At 32.1% G+C, this 15,478-nt stretch overlaps 2 protein-coding genes and 1 non-coding gene across 3 annotated transcripts; 1 reads left to right on the forward strand and 2 right to left on the reverse strand.

The window, feature by feature from the left end:
* Positions 1-3,862: 3,862 nt before the first annotated feature.
* Positions 3,863-4,365, reverse strand: LOC544080 (histone H4). Its single transcript, NM_001247189.1, is given in 1 exon segment — positions 3,863-4,365. A coding segment is annotated over 1 exon segment (312 nt). The 5' UTR covers positions 4,328-4,365; the 3' UTR covers positions 3,863-4,015.
* Positions 4,366-8,329: 3,964 nt separating this feature from the next.
* Positions 8,330-8,401, forward strand: TRNAH-GUG (transfer RNA histidin (anticodon GUG)). Its single transcript has one exon. It is a non-coding gene; the product is annotated as a tRNA-His (tRNA).
* A 2,094-nt stretch (positions 8,402-10,495) lies between these two features.
* Positions 10,496-13,729, reverse strand: LOC101251992 (uncharacterized). The gene is made up of 3 exons (XM_004241191.5): positions 13,111-13,729; positions 12,394-12,561; positions 10,496-12,233 (listed from the first exon to the last, which is right to left on the reverse strand). The coding sequence occupies exons 1-3, from the start codon at positions 13,654-13,656 to the stop codon at positions 10,569-10,571; spliced, it is 2,379 nt and encodes a 792-aa protein (XP_004241239.1). The 5' UTR covers positions 13,657-13,729; the 3' UTR covers positions 10,496-10,568.
* Between the last annotated feature and the right edge of the window lie 1,749 nt (positions 13,730-15,478).

Here is a 15,478-nt window from a genome sequence, read left to right on the forward strand (position 1 = left end):
ATAAAAGAAGCGGTAATAGAGTTTGAATACAAAACAAAAGCTATATATATATATCCTTATTATAGAAAAAAAAAAAAAAGGAGTTGCAGTCTGCATATAAGACTTACTGGGAATAATCCTATAGAAAAATTTGTTATTGATCCACAATATAATGTCCCGTTTTGGAGTTTCCGATCATCTAATCAACATACGTGATTGTATACTTTGCTGTTTATGCGAAAGACGAGTTGCATACATCGAGGATTTTATTCCTAATGTAATGGCCATTCTCCCTCCTTCAATTTCCATAATTCTGTTAAATATATTTCATGTTCTTGTCTTGTACAGGCGGATGACTTACTGTATGGAGGGTTCTTTAATAGATTGTAAGTCTCAGAATTTTGGAAAATTGGGTATGATTTGCCTAAGCTTTTTTCCTGAGGTCTCTGTATTATATGCAGGCTTCATTTTGTTGTACCAATTAATCACCAAGGTTATCTAGAACAACTAGAGGGAAATAGCCTACTCAATATTTACTGTGTCCAATGTCGAATGCGGCTTGGCTGGCAACTTGGCTAGTATTAAAAAGCATTTGATTTGGTTGCTCTATATTTCATATAATACAGAAATTATGATTTCTTCAGGTTGAGACTACCCGACAGTCTGAGTATTTTGTAGTAGGAAGATATTTTATGAAATTGTAAGTTTCTAAATTACAAACTTGCAAATGGAGTCTCTCTGTACATGCGCGTGCGTATTTATGCAGTATGACTTGTAAGGTGTTAATTCAAATGAGTATTTTGTGGCAGGGAGCTGCTTATAAACCAGAGTGGTGAAACGTTGCGTGATACTGTCTTCGGAGTCGCAAAGGAACAGGTTCCTAATGAACCAAATTTAGGTGCTAATGATCAAAATGCCGATCAAGCTAAAGGCGTAAATCAACAGGTTCCTTATGAACGACATTTAGGTGCTAATGATCAAAATGCTAAACAACATGGATATTCTAATGAACAGAATACTGATGAGCAAGATTTAGGTGCCAATGATCAAAATGCTGAGCAACATGGAGATGCTAAGGAACAGTTTACTAATAAAGAAGATTTAGGAGCTAATGATCAAAATGTTGAGCAAGATGGAGGCAATAATGATCAAGAAAGAGACGCTAATGAACATAATCATGGTCAACATCGAGGCCGGCCAGTGAAACGAATGAAGATGTCGATCTAGTGGCTGACGGAATAGACAATATTGATGAATATGCAGACATTGATAGCCTACTCATGCTGATCAAAATACGGAAAGATATACACTGTCTGAATTAGACTTCACTGTTTTTGTTCATTGCATCTAAGGATTCTGCGTGGGGCAAGTGTTATAGAAAAGGTAAAAACAATGTTTTCATTTTGTAGTAATATGCAACGCTTGGTATTCGTTTCATTTGAAATCTATAAATCTGCAATATTTGGAGCATATTTACTTATTTCGAGTTCTGTCAATTAATCTGAATGTTATTGCAAATGTGTGATCCGAAGAAATTTTCAAAGTTGAGCAGATGTTTGATAGTGAATCTAAAATACATATGCTGTTCTTGGTCTGGATTAAACGTTCATTTTGTAAATCTAATTGGAATCCATTAACATTACCAAGGAGAAGAGGAAGTAGAAACTTGACTTCTGAGAGGACCATTTCTAATACACTAAGGACATATTTGATCCAAAAGTTGAAACGATGGGCAAATTTGACCATTTCTAATATATGAAGAACATTTTTTTACCCTTTTCCGAAAATTGTGTACAGTGGGAAGAAAACAAAAAATTGAATTGAGCAAAAACCACAAAAGGTGAAAGAGATATAAAATGAAATACTAGTATAACAAGAACTTGAGTGTTAGACTCTTATGAGCAAACACTCCTTGTACATTTTAGCTTAATTATTTGAGTAAGATCAAAGTGCAACATTCAAGTCCATCAAAGAATACATTCCCTTGTATTATTTGTTTAAGAGATACATCTGATTTTTTAAAGCTGAAAACAAAGTTTTAACGGGTGAAGTAGTATGACGGAGAACAAACAAAGCTTCTTTTTTCTTTAATAGTAGAGAGGTAAATATAACTCCCTTTTTGTTGCTGAAATTAAACCAATCAAGGCACTTATGAGAAGACCTGTACTTCCCATAGTTAAAAGAAAAAAAAATCCTAATATATCAGTTAACGGTTAAGATATATATATAACTTGATTCATTCAAGAAACAAGAAGTAATATTCACAAGTATTAATTAGCAGTCATTTTTTTACTTTCTTGAATTCTCATTTTTCATCGTCTCTCTTCTCTTTACATTCATAATCAGTCAGTCTTTTTTTCCATTCATAATTCAACTGTGATATTTGTTTCTGTAACATATCTATTAGGAGTTGGTTCTTCATTCAACAATGGGAAGGCCCTTTATACTTCACTACGATGATAATCATTGCATCCATTGTCGTATCTGCAGAACTCAAGTTGGATTCATGAGGGATCACCTTTGTACTAGTGTATGGATTCTCACTCTCACTGATTTATTTCTTCGCAATTTGTTATTAACATACCAAATGTTTGTCATCTGTGCAACAAGTATATGCATTAATTTTTCTCAACTGTTCCGAATTCTCTTCTGATAAAATTGCGCTTCATTTGATAAAGAAAATATGCAAGTTCGACAGCTATTTGTATCACGAATTCAGCACTCTGTTATATTCTTGACTAATCACAGAACAACTTACTTTGCTCATTGTCTTGTATATTTTGCAGATGGGCTATGAAGTATACATCTTTGATAATGTGTAAGTTTAATGTCTGGAAATTGGGTTTTGCAGACGAGCTTAAACATTTTTGCTGCAGTCTTGAGGTATATACGCATACATTACAAACCTTTATATATGCAGGTTTAATGTTGAAGTACCAGAGGACAAGCGATATCAAAAAGTATTAAGAGATGGCAGAACCATGAACGACACTTACTGTGTTAAATGTGGAAACCTCATAGGGTGGAAAGTTGTAAGTACCAGAGGACAATTTCCTTCTTCTTTTTTTAATTTCTTTCTTACAGAATTTATGATTTCTCCAGATTGCAGTCGACAAACCTTGGATTATTATTAGAGAAGGAGTATTCCTTATGGACTTGTAAGTTTCTGATAACAAATTTGTAAATTACACTTATGTGGTGTGACTTGTAAGATATTCTAACAAATGAGTAATTTGTGGCAGACACAACGTTGATCTTACAATTCAAGGAGGGGTTAATGAACAGGCTGCTAATGTGCAAGGAGGAGATGCTAATGAACAAGGAGGCGTAAATGAGCAAAATGATGAACAAGAAGGAGCCGCTAATGAACAAGGAGGCGCAAATGAGCAAAATGATGAACAAGAAGGAGACGCTAATGAACAAGGAGGCGAAAATGAGCAAAACCATGAACAAGAAGGAGACGCTAATGAAGATGTAGATCTGCTGGCTGAAGGAATGGCTAATGTATGATCTAAATCCAAACATATGAATTAACCAAGTAAGATAATGAAAACGTTGACAAGTACAGCCAACTGAAAAGGCTGATCAAAATGCAGAACCAGCTAGCTAGAGTTTAAGCATTTGACAATGATGTCTGGAATAGATGAAAATGGGACTCTGTTGTGAAGAGTAAGTCCATTCAAATTACTTGTATGCAATTAGTCTTCTCTCTGCATAACAATTGAATTCTATTAGATCTTACATTTCGTCTCTATTACTCAAATTCTCATTAATTTCAAGAATTTTCTTAATTTCACAGTATACAATTTAAATTCAGAAGAATTGCAATAGGATGAATCAATTAAGAAAAATTAATCAACAGCTAAAAGACGAACCAATGTCATCACTAGAAACTGATATCTATTCATTGATACTGTAATGAGAAATTACAAGATCTAAGCCATAAGAACAGCACTACAGATATCCAACACAGACATACGCAATTGTAAACTAAATCCCTACATTTACCACCATATCACCAACATAAACCCCCAATTTAACCGCCAAATCCATAGAGAGTCCTTCCCTGTCTCTTAAGAGCATAGACGACATCCATAGCAGTTACAGTCTTCCTCCTGGCGTGCTCAGTGTAGGTGACAGAGTCACGAATCACATTCTCCAAAAAGATCTTCAACACACCACGGGTCTCCTCATAGATGAGACCAGAGATACGCTTCACACCACCCCTACGAGCAAGCCTGCGAATAGCTGGCTTAGTGATACCCTGTATATTGTCTCTTAGAACCTTCCTATGCCTCTTGGCTCCCCCCTTTCCCAATCCCTTGCCTCCCTTTCCACGACCAGACATTTTTCACAGAGAAATTTGAAAAAGGTGATGATTCTAGGGTTATGAAATTTGATGATTGATGAAGGGGATGGTGGTGGCTATTTATAGTTGGTGAATTTGGGCGTCGAGGATTTCGTGGGCGGTTTGAAATGAGGCGGGGTTAAAATCATGGCCGCTAAATTTTGGGAAATTTATTGATAATCGGACGGATAAGAATGTCGATCCACGTGAATGGAGAAAACTGAATATAAGCCGTTGATCTGAATGGAGATCTACGGTGTCGAGTGCTTCTTTGTGTTTGGACACGGATTGTGCTTTTTCAGTGAGAGAAAAAGAGGGGGTTACGAGAATCTAAATTATTTGTGGGCCGCCAAATAAAGAAAAGATAGTCTCAAATTATTTATTTAGTCCTCATCTATTTTATCAGACGTGTATTAAAATTAGAATATCTAAATTTAAATAGTATTAAGTTTTGAATATTAAATAAATTAAAATTATTTGATTCTTAATTTTTGAATATATGACTCGTCTTTTATTTATATTAAAACATATATGTAGCTATATCAATAATATGTTTTCAACATGTATATGATGTTTGATGTGTGATTTTGGGTGTCCATTAAAAAGATGGTATATAGATTCATCCGAATAATTAATTTAGATATTTAAATTAGGGCTAGTACATATTAGACACCTATACCTCTTAAAATTGATATATATTTTGATATTTGTTGACAATCAATCAAATATATGTGATGTTTGTAATGTACTCGCTATGACAAGGCAAATTGATGAATTAAATAATACACGTAACATTTGAATTCAAAATTTTACTTAAAAATGATATTCTGAAAAAATAACTATTTTGGTCTATTTACTAACTAAAAAAGTTAAAAAGAATTTTCTAAGAAAACAACCTACCAATAAAATGATGACACGTGGATAGAATTCAATTTTTTTGAAAAGATCTATTTAAATAGTTCAAAAGTAATTTTATAAATATAAAAACTTATTTTGGGTTTTATTTTTTTATTTAATACCCGCCCGACCCATTTCCTCTTCATCGGCGTCGGCGGCAATTACGACACCAGCAAATCATCGTCTTATCTCTTTCTTTTCCTCAATTCAATTTTATACCTCCACTGGCATAAAGCAATGCATCACTTTCGTGGCTTTGATCGTGGAATGATTATGATAATAACATTTTCAGTTAATAAATAATTCGTCATATCAATATTTGACACGTATATCTATACAAGAAAAAAGCAAGAGAAGAACTGTAAAGTGTGCGAAATAGACAGAGGTGCAAGGAACGGGTTGGGTTATGCATGTGCATAACAAAGTTGATGAAAATGGTGGATAAGGAATTGAGCATAGCTGCAGAGAAAGAAATATTGAGATGCAGGGGAAGAAGACGACTCCTTCTTTCTTTTTATTTTCGTTAATTATTTTTTTAAAAAATGTTAAATTAGGTGTAAAAATGAATAGAAGCAAAAAAAATTGAATAATTTAGGTACCTTTGCACGCTTAGAGAGAGTAAACTACATGTTTGTCAATATGTCAGCATTTTGTGTCAAATAGACATGAATTTTGAATAATTGAAGTGTTCAATTGGGACATCCTATAGTTGAGGTGTCTAATTGAATGTGCGGACAACTTTGAAGGCTGCATATGACTTAAGCCTAACTTATAAGTAGTAAGTAGTTAATGGTAAAGGAGGAATGACTAAAAGATAGTGATTGATGGACGATGGTAATAATTGGTGATGAAATTTGATAATCGTACAATGTATATAGTAATATCGTGTGATATATATTGATGGTTGATGCATCGCAGTGATGATTATTGACAGTGATTGGAGGACAATTGACGTTTATGGTAATGAATGTAAAAATGTTGGTTGATTGTGACAATTAAATATATTGATTGACATGATGATAAAAGTTGATAATGGTGAATAATAACAATGTAAAAGGATGAATAATGATGTTAAATATTTTGTGAAGTCATTGTTATTTTTAACAGTTAAACATCAAACTTTTTTCGCATTCATTAGAAATTGTAAAAATAATCAATTTTTGAGTCAATAAATAAATTTAATTATCGATTCGAATGTAATTAAAAACTAACCACTTTTTAATAGAAAACAAGTTTAGATAAACTTCAATAGAAACATGAAACAACTTTAACATCCTATATGAAAGTTCAAAATCCACAAATCAGACTTTTATAAGTTCAAATGTTCACAATTTATGTGTCAAAATTTGTTGAAATTTCAAACTCATGAACTATTGTGTAGTTCAAACCCCACAAATAATTAATAAAGTTTAAACTAATAAATATACAAAGTTTGATAAATATTTCTCTGTTTTTTTTTGTGTTTAAACTAATTAAGAATATTTTTTAAAAATATCATTAATATATTAAATAAAATTGAATTACATATTTATGAAAAGTGACAAAAACTTAATTAGAGCTTCAAAAAATGATTGTGGCAATTACAAAAAGAAAATGTCTGTTAAACTTGACGTCTATGGGCCCATGTTATCAAGGACTGGGCATGTGCTAATGGGCCTAATGGATAGGAGAGATGGATTTTATCTCAGCAAATAAAATATCAATCAAAAGAAGCATAATCAAATCATACTTTTTTTTTTTTGAGAAAATTTCAAAAATAACAAACATAATAATGTTCTATAGCCATAATTTTGATAATTCTATTCTATAAGTATAGTCTTGTATGTTATGGAGGCTTTTATTTGTATATTTCGGCCCATTTTTATATTTCACTTGTGAATATACTAATAGGTTAAGTATATACAAATCATGTATTTATACATTTTAATTTTTTTTCCAGAACTCCATTTGAGTATGTTTTCCTTATCAATATACAAACTATGTAATTTATTATGATTTTTTCATAAGTCATATACAAATATTTAGGATAAATATATTAAAAAAAACTGAATTTATACAATCATGAATCGAATTATATGCAGATCAAGTGAATAGTAAGAATTGGGAAAACAGTTATCACGAGTTATAATTTTCTCATATATGAATTCTAGATTTATACAATTCAAGCGAACAGTGAGAATTGGGAAAACTATTAATGCTAAATATATTTTTCTTAATTTGTGATTATAGTAACTAATATAGGCTAGATGTTTGTCATTATGCATAATTTTTCCTGCATTTTGTAAAATTGAAACTTACAAGTGGGACATGGGGTGGAGTTTTTTTTTGGGAGGTGGGGGTACCAAACATTACTCAATGTGATAGAGAAGTTGTTTCTGACTAAAGTCGTACACATGGGCTGACCTGGTTAAATTCGTGATTTGTTAAAGGTTTGGATTAAAATTTTTAGAGCCAATTTAAAAAATAATCTTTTTAGCTCAGCCCGAACCTGTTTTGAGGCTTGAGAAATATGGATAGCGACAGCTCGTGAATTAAATAAAAATTGATTAAAGAATAAAATATATTAATAAAAATAGCAAGAGCTCAAACTCAAATTCAATTTAAAGCTTTAAATTTTTAAATTTAAATATGAATTACTTTTATAAATTTTGTATTACATAAAAACAAAAATCTCCTAAAATTTCTAAGGAATCATTACGGTTAATATTCCTACTTTAGGAAAGAGAACTGACCCGGGACAATTCATAGACCATGTACCTGTGGTTGGCCTGATGTTTTATGGCCCACAAAAAAATGGATCAATCCAATTTAACCCATCAAATTTAATAACTTGTATAGATTACTTCGAATGAAATGAGTCAGTCATATTGATATTTTTATTTATGGTAGATTCATCACTCAAAAAGAATCGTAAATATAAGAGGATATAAAGGATGATATTTTTAACTTTAAAGAACAAAATGTATCTTCAAAGCACTGACTGCATAAATCAAAACATTAGGTGTTTGTTTTTCACATAATTACCTACTCGTACTATATCAGCATTTTTGTTAGTCAAAGCTCTTTGAACAATTTACAACTAAAGCGAAACAATTTGAACATCAAGTGGCTGTAGTTTAGTGGTAAGAATTCCACGTTGTGGCCGTGGAGACCTGGGCTCGAATCCCAGCAGCCACAAAAACTCATTTTTTTTATTCTATAACCCAACACACTCATTTTCATTTTAATTTACACTATACAAGCAACCAGTCCAGTATAATTCACAACAAAATAAACTTTCTCCTATAAAATTTAGCTTCTTTTTCATTACATAGGGCCCGTTTGGATGGGCTTAATAAAAGCAGCTTTAAAAAAGTATTTTTGAAGGTGCTAAAATTTATTTTTAAAATAAGCAGTTATATGTTTGGATAAAAGTGCTGAAGTTGTTATGTCAAAAGTGAAAAGGAAAAAACCGAAGAAAGAGATGTTAGGTTATGTGGGTAATTTGGAGATTGTATAAAAATATTAAGGGCAAAAACATAAAAATGTGGTCAACTTAAAACAGCTTATAAGCTAAAAAAAAATCACTCCTACCACAGCTTTTAACTTTTGGCTTAAAATAAGTTTTTTTTAACTTAAAATAAGTTATTTTGAGGATTGCCAAACAACTAAATAAGTCAAAAACCAGCTTTTAACTCATAGTATATCTTATTTTATTTGGTAGCATGTATCCAAAAGCTAATATGTTGTGTTCGTGTCATTTCCCTTTACTTCAAACAATTGAGAAAAGTTTATTGTACAACTTTAAGTCGCCGTCGTCGTTGTTTATTTATTTTTAACTATGCGCGCGGCGCCTAGCAAAAGCCATACTCTCTCTCTCTATATATATACTTATTATTTTTTTTCCTGGAAAACAAGAAAAAAAGTTTGGATTTGTTAAGGTGCGCAATCTTGACTTGGTAAAAGCACTTCCATTATATTTTGTCGGAAATAATTTTTAGTGAAGTTCCCTATTAGGTAAGGCAAGAATTAATACTCTCTTCGTGCGATATTATTTGTCATAATTTTTATTTTTAGAGTAAAATTATAAAAAATTTGACTAACATTTTAAGATATATTTTTTCATTATATTAATATGCAAAAAATTGTATTGTACATTTTATATAGTTTTAGAATATCTATTTTTTTTTGTTTAAAATATCAAATTAATGTAATTCAATTTACCTTTAAAAATTAGTCAAGTTGATTTTCGATAAGCGCAATATGACAAATAATTTCGGACGGAAAAAGTATTTTATTTATGAAAATGATTTAGATTAGTTTTAAATAAAGAGATAATTCATCACAGCTGTGATTATTAGTAAACGGGACGTATTACTACTTGAATCAGTTTTGACCTTTCGATATGTGTGCTTAATCCACTAAACATTAGCGTGCGGTGCTTTAATTTTAATTAGCCTTTGACAGTTTGACAAGCCGGGATGAACAAAAGGGAAGGAACCAACAAACTCTCTTTACATTACTTAGCTTAGTGTATGGCATGCTCAATGTACTATAATTTGAGTAATAATAAAATTATTTTTGTATGATATATTAAAGGTTGTAGGCGTGTTGAGTCGTGAAATTATACTTATGTTAGGGTAAACGCTTACTAATGACTTTTCCAAGGCTTTCCTTTAAATTTTTTCCCGATATGATCGATCATATACATATGATTCCAAAATAAAGTACATATGGACAGATTTACCTTTAATTATGTTTAGTATATGATACATCATACATTTGTCATTTATTTTCACTTTTTATGAACCTCAAGGAAATTAGTTGTAATTTAAGGTGTGGTCGGTATGAAAGGAGAAGAAAATAAGTAGTCGTTTATAATCCAAATAAATACTACGAGAGATGAGCTTGATCTAGGTGGATTAGGATGAAAATGAGGTGAGTCGGAAGAAGGAAAAAACATAATTATATTTTTACCTTCAAAAGTTACTTTTTTTAAGATCTTTTTTTTTTTTTTGACAAACCACGTATGAGAAAAGTAGTTAAACTCATGATATGTAGTTGTGATGATATGATACAGTAACATGCACCGCCAAAACGTACAAGTTGAAATGTGAACTTTGAGCCTTCAACTGAAAAGCCTAGAGAGGACCCATATATGGAGTATCTATTTTTCAAACTTTGCTGCTCAGCCACAACTTGGTGCTTTTTAAATAGACATGCATAAACACATAGCAAATTTAATAGTTTTGGATATTGTTGTTGAAATAATTTTGGTACATGGTTAATCCGTACATAAATAGTATAGTAAGTTATTTTCTCAATTGATAATTACAAAATATGATATCTTCTAGTATCTTTTACACTAATTAGCTACAATAATATTTGCTAAAGCCCTTACTTTACAAGAAATATCATGCAAATTAACATGACTTGAAGGATTTTCCCACTGCACAAGTTCTTTTATTGCCTTCTCAATTTCTTTAGTTTCCTTCACAAGTCCATCCATGCAAAAACCCAATGCACTCAAACTTAATACAACTTGACCCTTCAACTCCTCACCATTGACAATTTGGTCCACAAACTCTTTCGAATGCTCAAAATAAGACCTGAAGTTGTCATCAATCTCCTCTTCACTTGCATACCTTATTATATTACAATAACTACTACTTTGTGATGTTCCTAATTCAACATCAACTGAAAGTTTCTTCTTCTCAAATTCCTTGTCAAGTATTGCTAGTGATTTGACCAAACTAACCTCCTCAAAACATTTCATTGAAGAGCCAACAAAATCTTTGAATAGCTTGATGTCACCATCCAGCTTATGTACAAAATTGTCAATCAACCCTCCTGATTCTTGTTCAAGTAACATAAAAGCTTGTGACCCAAAATGTAAATACTCCAACATTTTTGTTAATGACCCCATGAGTTTACGATAACAAACGCTATGAAATGGTACAAACCAAAAATTTGGCTCTACCTCTGCTTCCGCGATGAATTTCCCCATCTCAATTACGTGTGTTTTCAATTTATTTTGACTTTCCACTAAATTTCCAATTGATCCAAAGCTTATCAACGAAATAGACTCATTCAGGATTTGAAAACTCTTGGAAAGTTGCAATTTTGCTAATGTAGTAGCTCTTGTAGGCTGTAACAAAATTTCCACTACAATAGAACAGGACAATCCAATAAATGTCTCTGTTATTCTTGCTATTGCAAATTCACTTGGTGGACCAAAACCTTTTCTACCAAGAATTAGTAATGCCCCAATTATAGCTGAAAGTCCACCAGCTTGCCCATACATTGTGCTTTGTCTCAAAAAACTGCTGACAATGAACCATGGAAGAAGAGACAAGAATCTAATTTGAACGTATTTTTCAAAGACAAAACATCCTAAAAGACCATATATTGTTCCTAATACTGTCCCCTGTGCCTTAACATTAGCTACTTTGAATGTTGCTTCTCTCGATCCCGCGAGGCTAATGGCAACTGGAAGCCCTGCCCAAAATCCATTGTCCTTGCTATAGATTGATCCAAAATATATAGCTAGGCCTAATGAAAGTGAACATTTGAAAGCTGCCATGAACCTTTTGTTACTTTTGGTAATTGACAAGTAATTTTGAAAGAACCCTTCTTGATTTTGTTGTTTGGGATTAGTGGAAGATGGTGAATTGGTAATTGGTTTGTTTAATAATAGGTTTAAGCAAAATAAAAAGAATAAAGAAGGAAGGTCTTTTTTTGTTGGTTGAAGTGTTTGGAAGAACATTTGGGTATTTTGTTGATTTGACTCTGGCACAGTTGCTGATGACTCAAGGGATATACTGTTGACTTGCTTTGGTATGTGGTCACCAAGCATATGTAGAACAGATTTTTGGTCAGTGTTAAGAATTTCAACAGGAAATGGAGGAGAATTATCTAAGGCAATTTCCATTCCTCTTAAAGGTATTTGAACATCTTGAAATCTGCTTCCAGGGTTCTCTCCATATGGTCTTAAAAATTTGAATGGAAATCTTTCCCACTTCATGCTTTCCTGTATAATAAACGGATATTACGAAACTATTCACTAACATGTCGTAGTAGGTTAGTTACCTTTATTTTTCAGGTTATTATTAATTTCACGTGTTATTTATTGTGTAAACTTTTTTATAGTGTCAGTATATATATAGAGGTCAATATTTCATGGGACTTACTTGTTTGGTTTTAATGTCCTGGAGGAGTTTGGATCCTGTTTTGACTAAAGACTTGGCTTGAGAAATGAAAGCAAGTGCACTACTGTTGTCTTCAGCAGTAAATGCCTTCACAAACAAGTTAAACCTCTCTGAAGCATTTTCAGCAAAGAGCTTACAATTCTGTTTCACCTGAAAACAAATAGTAACAATCTGGTTAATTATTAAAATCATTACTATTGGAAGTATTCTACATCCTCTCTAGTTAGTTATTGTTAAAAAATTGTAATCGTGACAGTTTGAGTTACATGCATTATATGTTCAAATAGTTTTGCGACATGAAAAACTTATATTACTAGCTAGTTATCGGTCAGTGGATAAAATGGCTGGAAAATTCATATAAGAGATCAGCGTCAAAAAATGTTAGGTGATTATAATTTTTTCCCCATTTACCTAGCTATGATAGACAGAATTACTAGGTACCGATCTAGAGAGATAACTAAAAGTGCCTAGTGGAATAGTCAAGATCCCACAACTATATATAAATAAATTTATGTGTGTATATATACACGCAAACATACACCCGTTTAGTAGGAAAGGTGCATGCTTAATGTTTGAAAATGTGACTATAATGCGTTACACCATGAAATGCATGTTACTTAATTTAAGTGTACCAACTTGTTGTATAGTATTTTATTTTCAAACAAAGCATGCACGAGAAATTAATCAAGAAATATTCACCTCACAACAAGCCAGGGATGGATAGGGAAAAATCAAGGCCAAAACACAAGCCACAACTCCAAGCCCTGTGCTAGCCGCAACGTGAACCGGATGCATAATAGTTTCCGTTTGGCCACCATTGATATAAGCTATGACATAAACAAGAACAATTTGTCCTAGCGCGATGCGCTTCGCTATTAAGTGAGTATTTTCAGGCACAACCACCAGGAATGCGCTCAGAGCCACTGCTATCGCGGTGGTCCCGGCCGTGAGTCGGGCCGGACCGATTAACCAAAGGCTTAGCATAGCAGGACAAACGCCCTGAATGGTAGCATAAAGTGCAAGCCAACAACCACGAAATGTGTCACCTAAAGTTGCATCGGTCACAACTAGTATAACCGTAACATAGGAAAAAGCTGGGAGTGCAACTTGATTTTTGATATATTGTGGACCGAAAAGGGTTGCAACACCAACTATGGTGCAAGCCAAGGCGGTTCGAAGGGCGGATGCTAGGCAAGTCCGCCACATGGCTCGAGCTCGGCTCGATTCAGAGGATGGTGTTGCCATTATAAATAATTTATTTTTTTTGGTCCGTTTTTTGCGTCCCTTTAGTCTCAATGAGAATGAGAAAAAATGGGAGGTGCATTTTAGAGGTAGGAGTAGGGGTGTATTTATAGTAAAATTTTGATTTGTAGAGGAGCACGTGAGACTTTGGAAGGACCCACATATGAGAATGGGCCACTGAGTGGACACTACAAATCCATTGGGAATATCTAATTTTCAAATATCATTTTTTACTTCAAAAATAAAAATTATATTTTATTTTTAATATTTCATAATAAATATGATCATACGCCTATTAGAAATAACTAATGGAGGGGGAGGTGGGGTAAGGGGAAGTTGATTTTATCTTTGTGATTTCGAGTTCACATTATAGCTATTAAATTTAGATTACGCACTGCAAAATATATTCAGAGGTAACACGAGGTGACACTCCCAACTTGGATAAGTTAATTAATAAATTAATAAGATTAATTTAGTAGGTTTCCAAACATCGAGAGCAATGAAAATAGATAGAAAACAGTTTAAACGACTTCCTTGAATATTACTTGTGCAATAATGTGCTATTTAGCAATAACACTTATGATCTATCCGTTAGTTGATATTAGTCCCTTCCATAGATGATTAAGATGCACTTTTGATAAATTTGTACTACTATTCTCTCTCTATATTCCATGGTTATATATATATAGTCCTAAGATAATTCAAATATTATATATTTAATTTGAAGGGAAAAAAAATATAATTTAATTAAAAATGTTTGAGTTATAGGAAAAAAAAACAGATCATTGATATTGGCCCCTACCAGTATATCCCTCCCTAATAAGTATACCGTACAAGTGATATGGTACTTGCAATTGTAAATATTTGCAATTGAAAACTTCAATTGTGATGATGTTACAAGAATCTCCATTAACAGCAGTTGCCACCACTAGCAACTTATTCATTTTCCATTATATAGAGTGCTGACTGGTATCGTAAGTTAAAAATTATAAAAAAATGGGTTTCGAGAGGTAATAGAATTTTACTTTAGTTAAGATGTGTCTCTGAAATTTTGCCATTTTGTTCATAGTCTAGGGGATATTTATACGTTTTCCCTTCTTCCGTCTACTTTTATTTGTCATATTGCGCTTTTCAAAAGTCAATTTGACTAATCTTCAATATTGAATTAGATTATATAAAATTTGATATTCAAAATTATACGAAAAGTACTATAAATTGCAATCTTTTGCATATTCATATGATAAAAAAATATATGGTAAAATGTTAGTTAAAGTTTTTATAGTTTGACTCTAAAAAATGAAACTATGACAATTACAAGTGGATTGACATAAAAATTACATATCAATGCATTTTTTGAAATCAAGTACGTAAAACTCCTCGTCACAAAAAATAAGTTTTCGTTAATGTTATACGTATAGCACTATGGTTAATGTGTTTATCAAAAACTTATTTTTTGGTGTGGTTTCATAGGTTAACCTAAGTATTCAAGTATAACTTACTAAGCCAAACTTATTGTGCTATTAATTAACGCTTGTTACTCTTGTTATATAAGAAAATATTATGTTGACTTAAAAAATTACAATATTAATGCATTTTTGACATCAAGTGTAAAACTCTTCATCACAAAAAACAAGTTTCTTTACTATTATAAGTAGCATCATGTCCAATGTGTTTTGATCAAAAACTTGTTTTTTGTATGGTTTAATTGGGTTATACCTAAATATGCAGGTATGACATATTAAACCACACATATTGTGCTATTAATTAAGGCTTGTTTGTCTTGTTGTATAAGAAAATATAATTTTGACATAAATTAATTACAATA

Source organism: Solanum lycopersicum, chromosome 6 (assembly GCF_036512215.1).
Source record: "Solanum lycopersicum chromosome 6, SLM_r2.1".
NCBI classification, from domain to species: Eukaryota; Viridiplantae; Streptophyta; class Magnoliopsida; order Solanales; family Solanaceae; genus Solanum; species Solanum lycopersicum.

What these genes read in the sequence shown, in the direction of transcription:
- LOC101251992 (XM_004241191.5), bottom strand. Translation starts at nt 13,656, where the DNA reads ATGGCAACACCATCCTCTGAATCGAGCCGAGCTCGAGCCATGTGGCGG. An exon ending in CATCCCTGGCTTGTTGTGAG is followed by an intron (nt 12,562 to 13,110) that starts GTGAATATTTCT and finishes ATTTGTTTTCAG; the next exon opens with GTGAAACAGAATTGTAAGCT. An exon ending in AGGACATTAAAACCAAACAA is followed by an intron (nt 12,234 to 12,393) that starts GTAAGTCCCATG and finishes TTTATTATACAG; the next exon opens with GAAAGCATGAAGTGGGAAAG.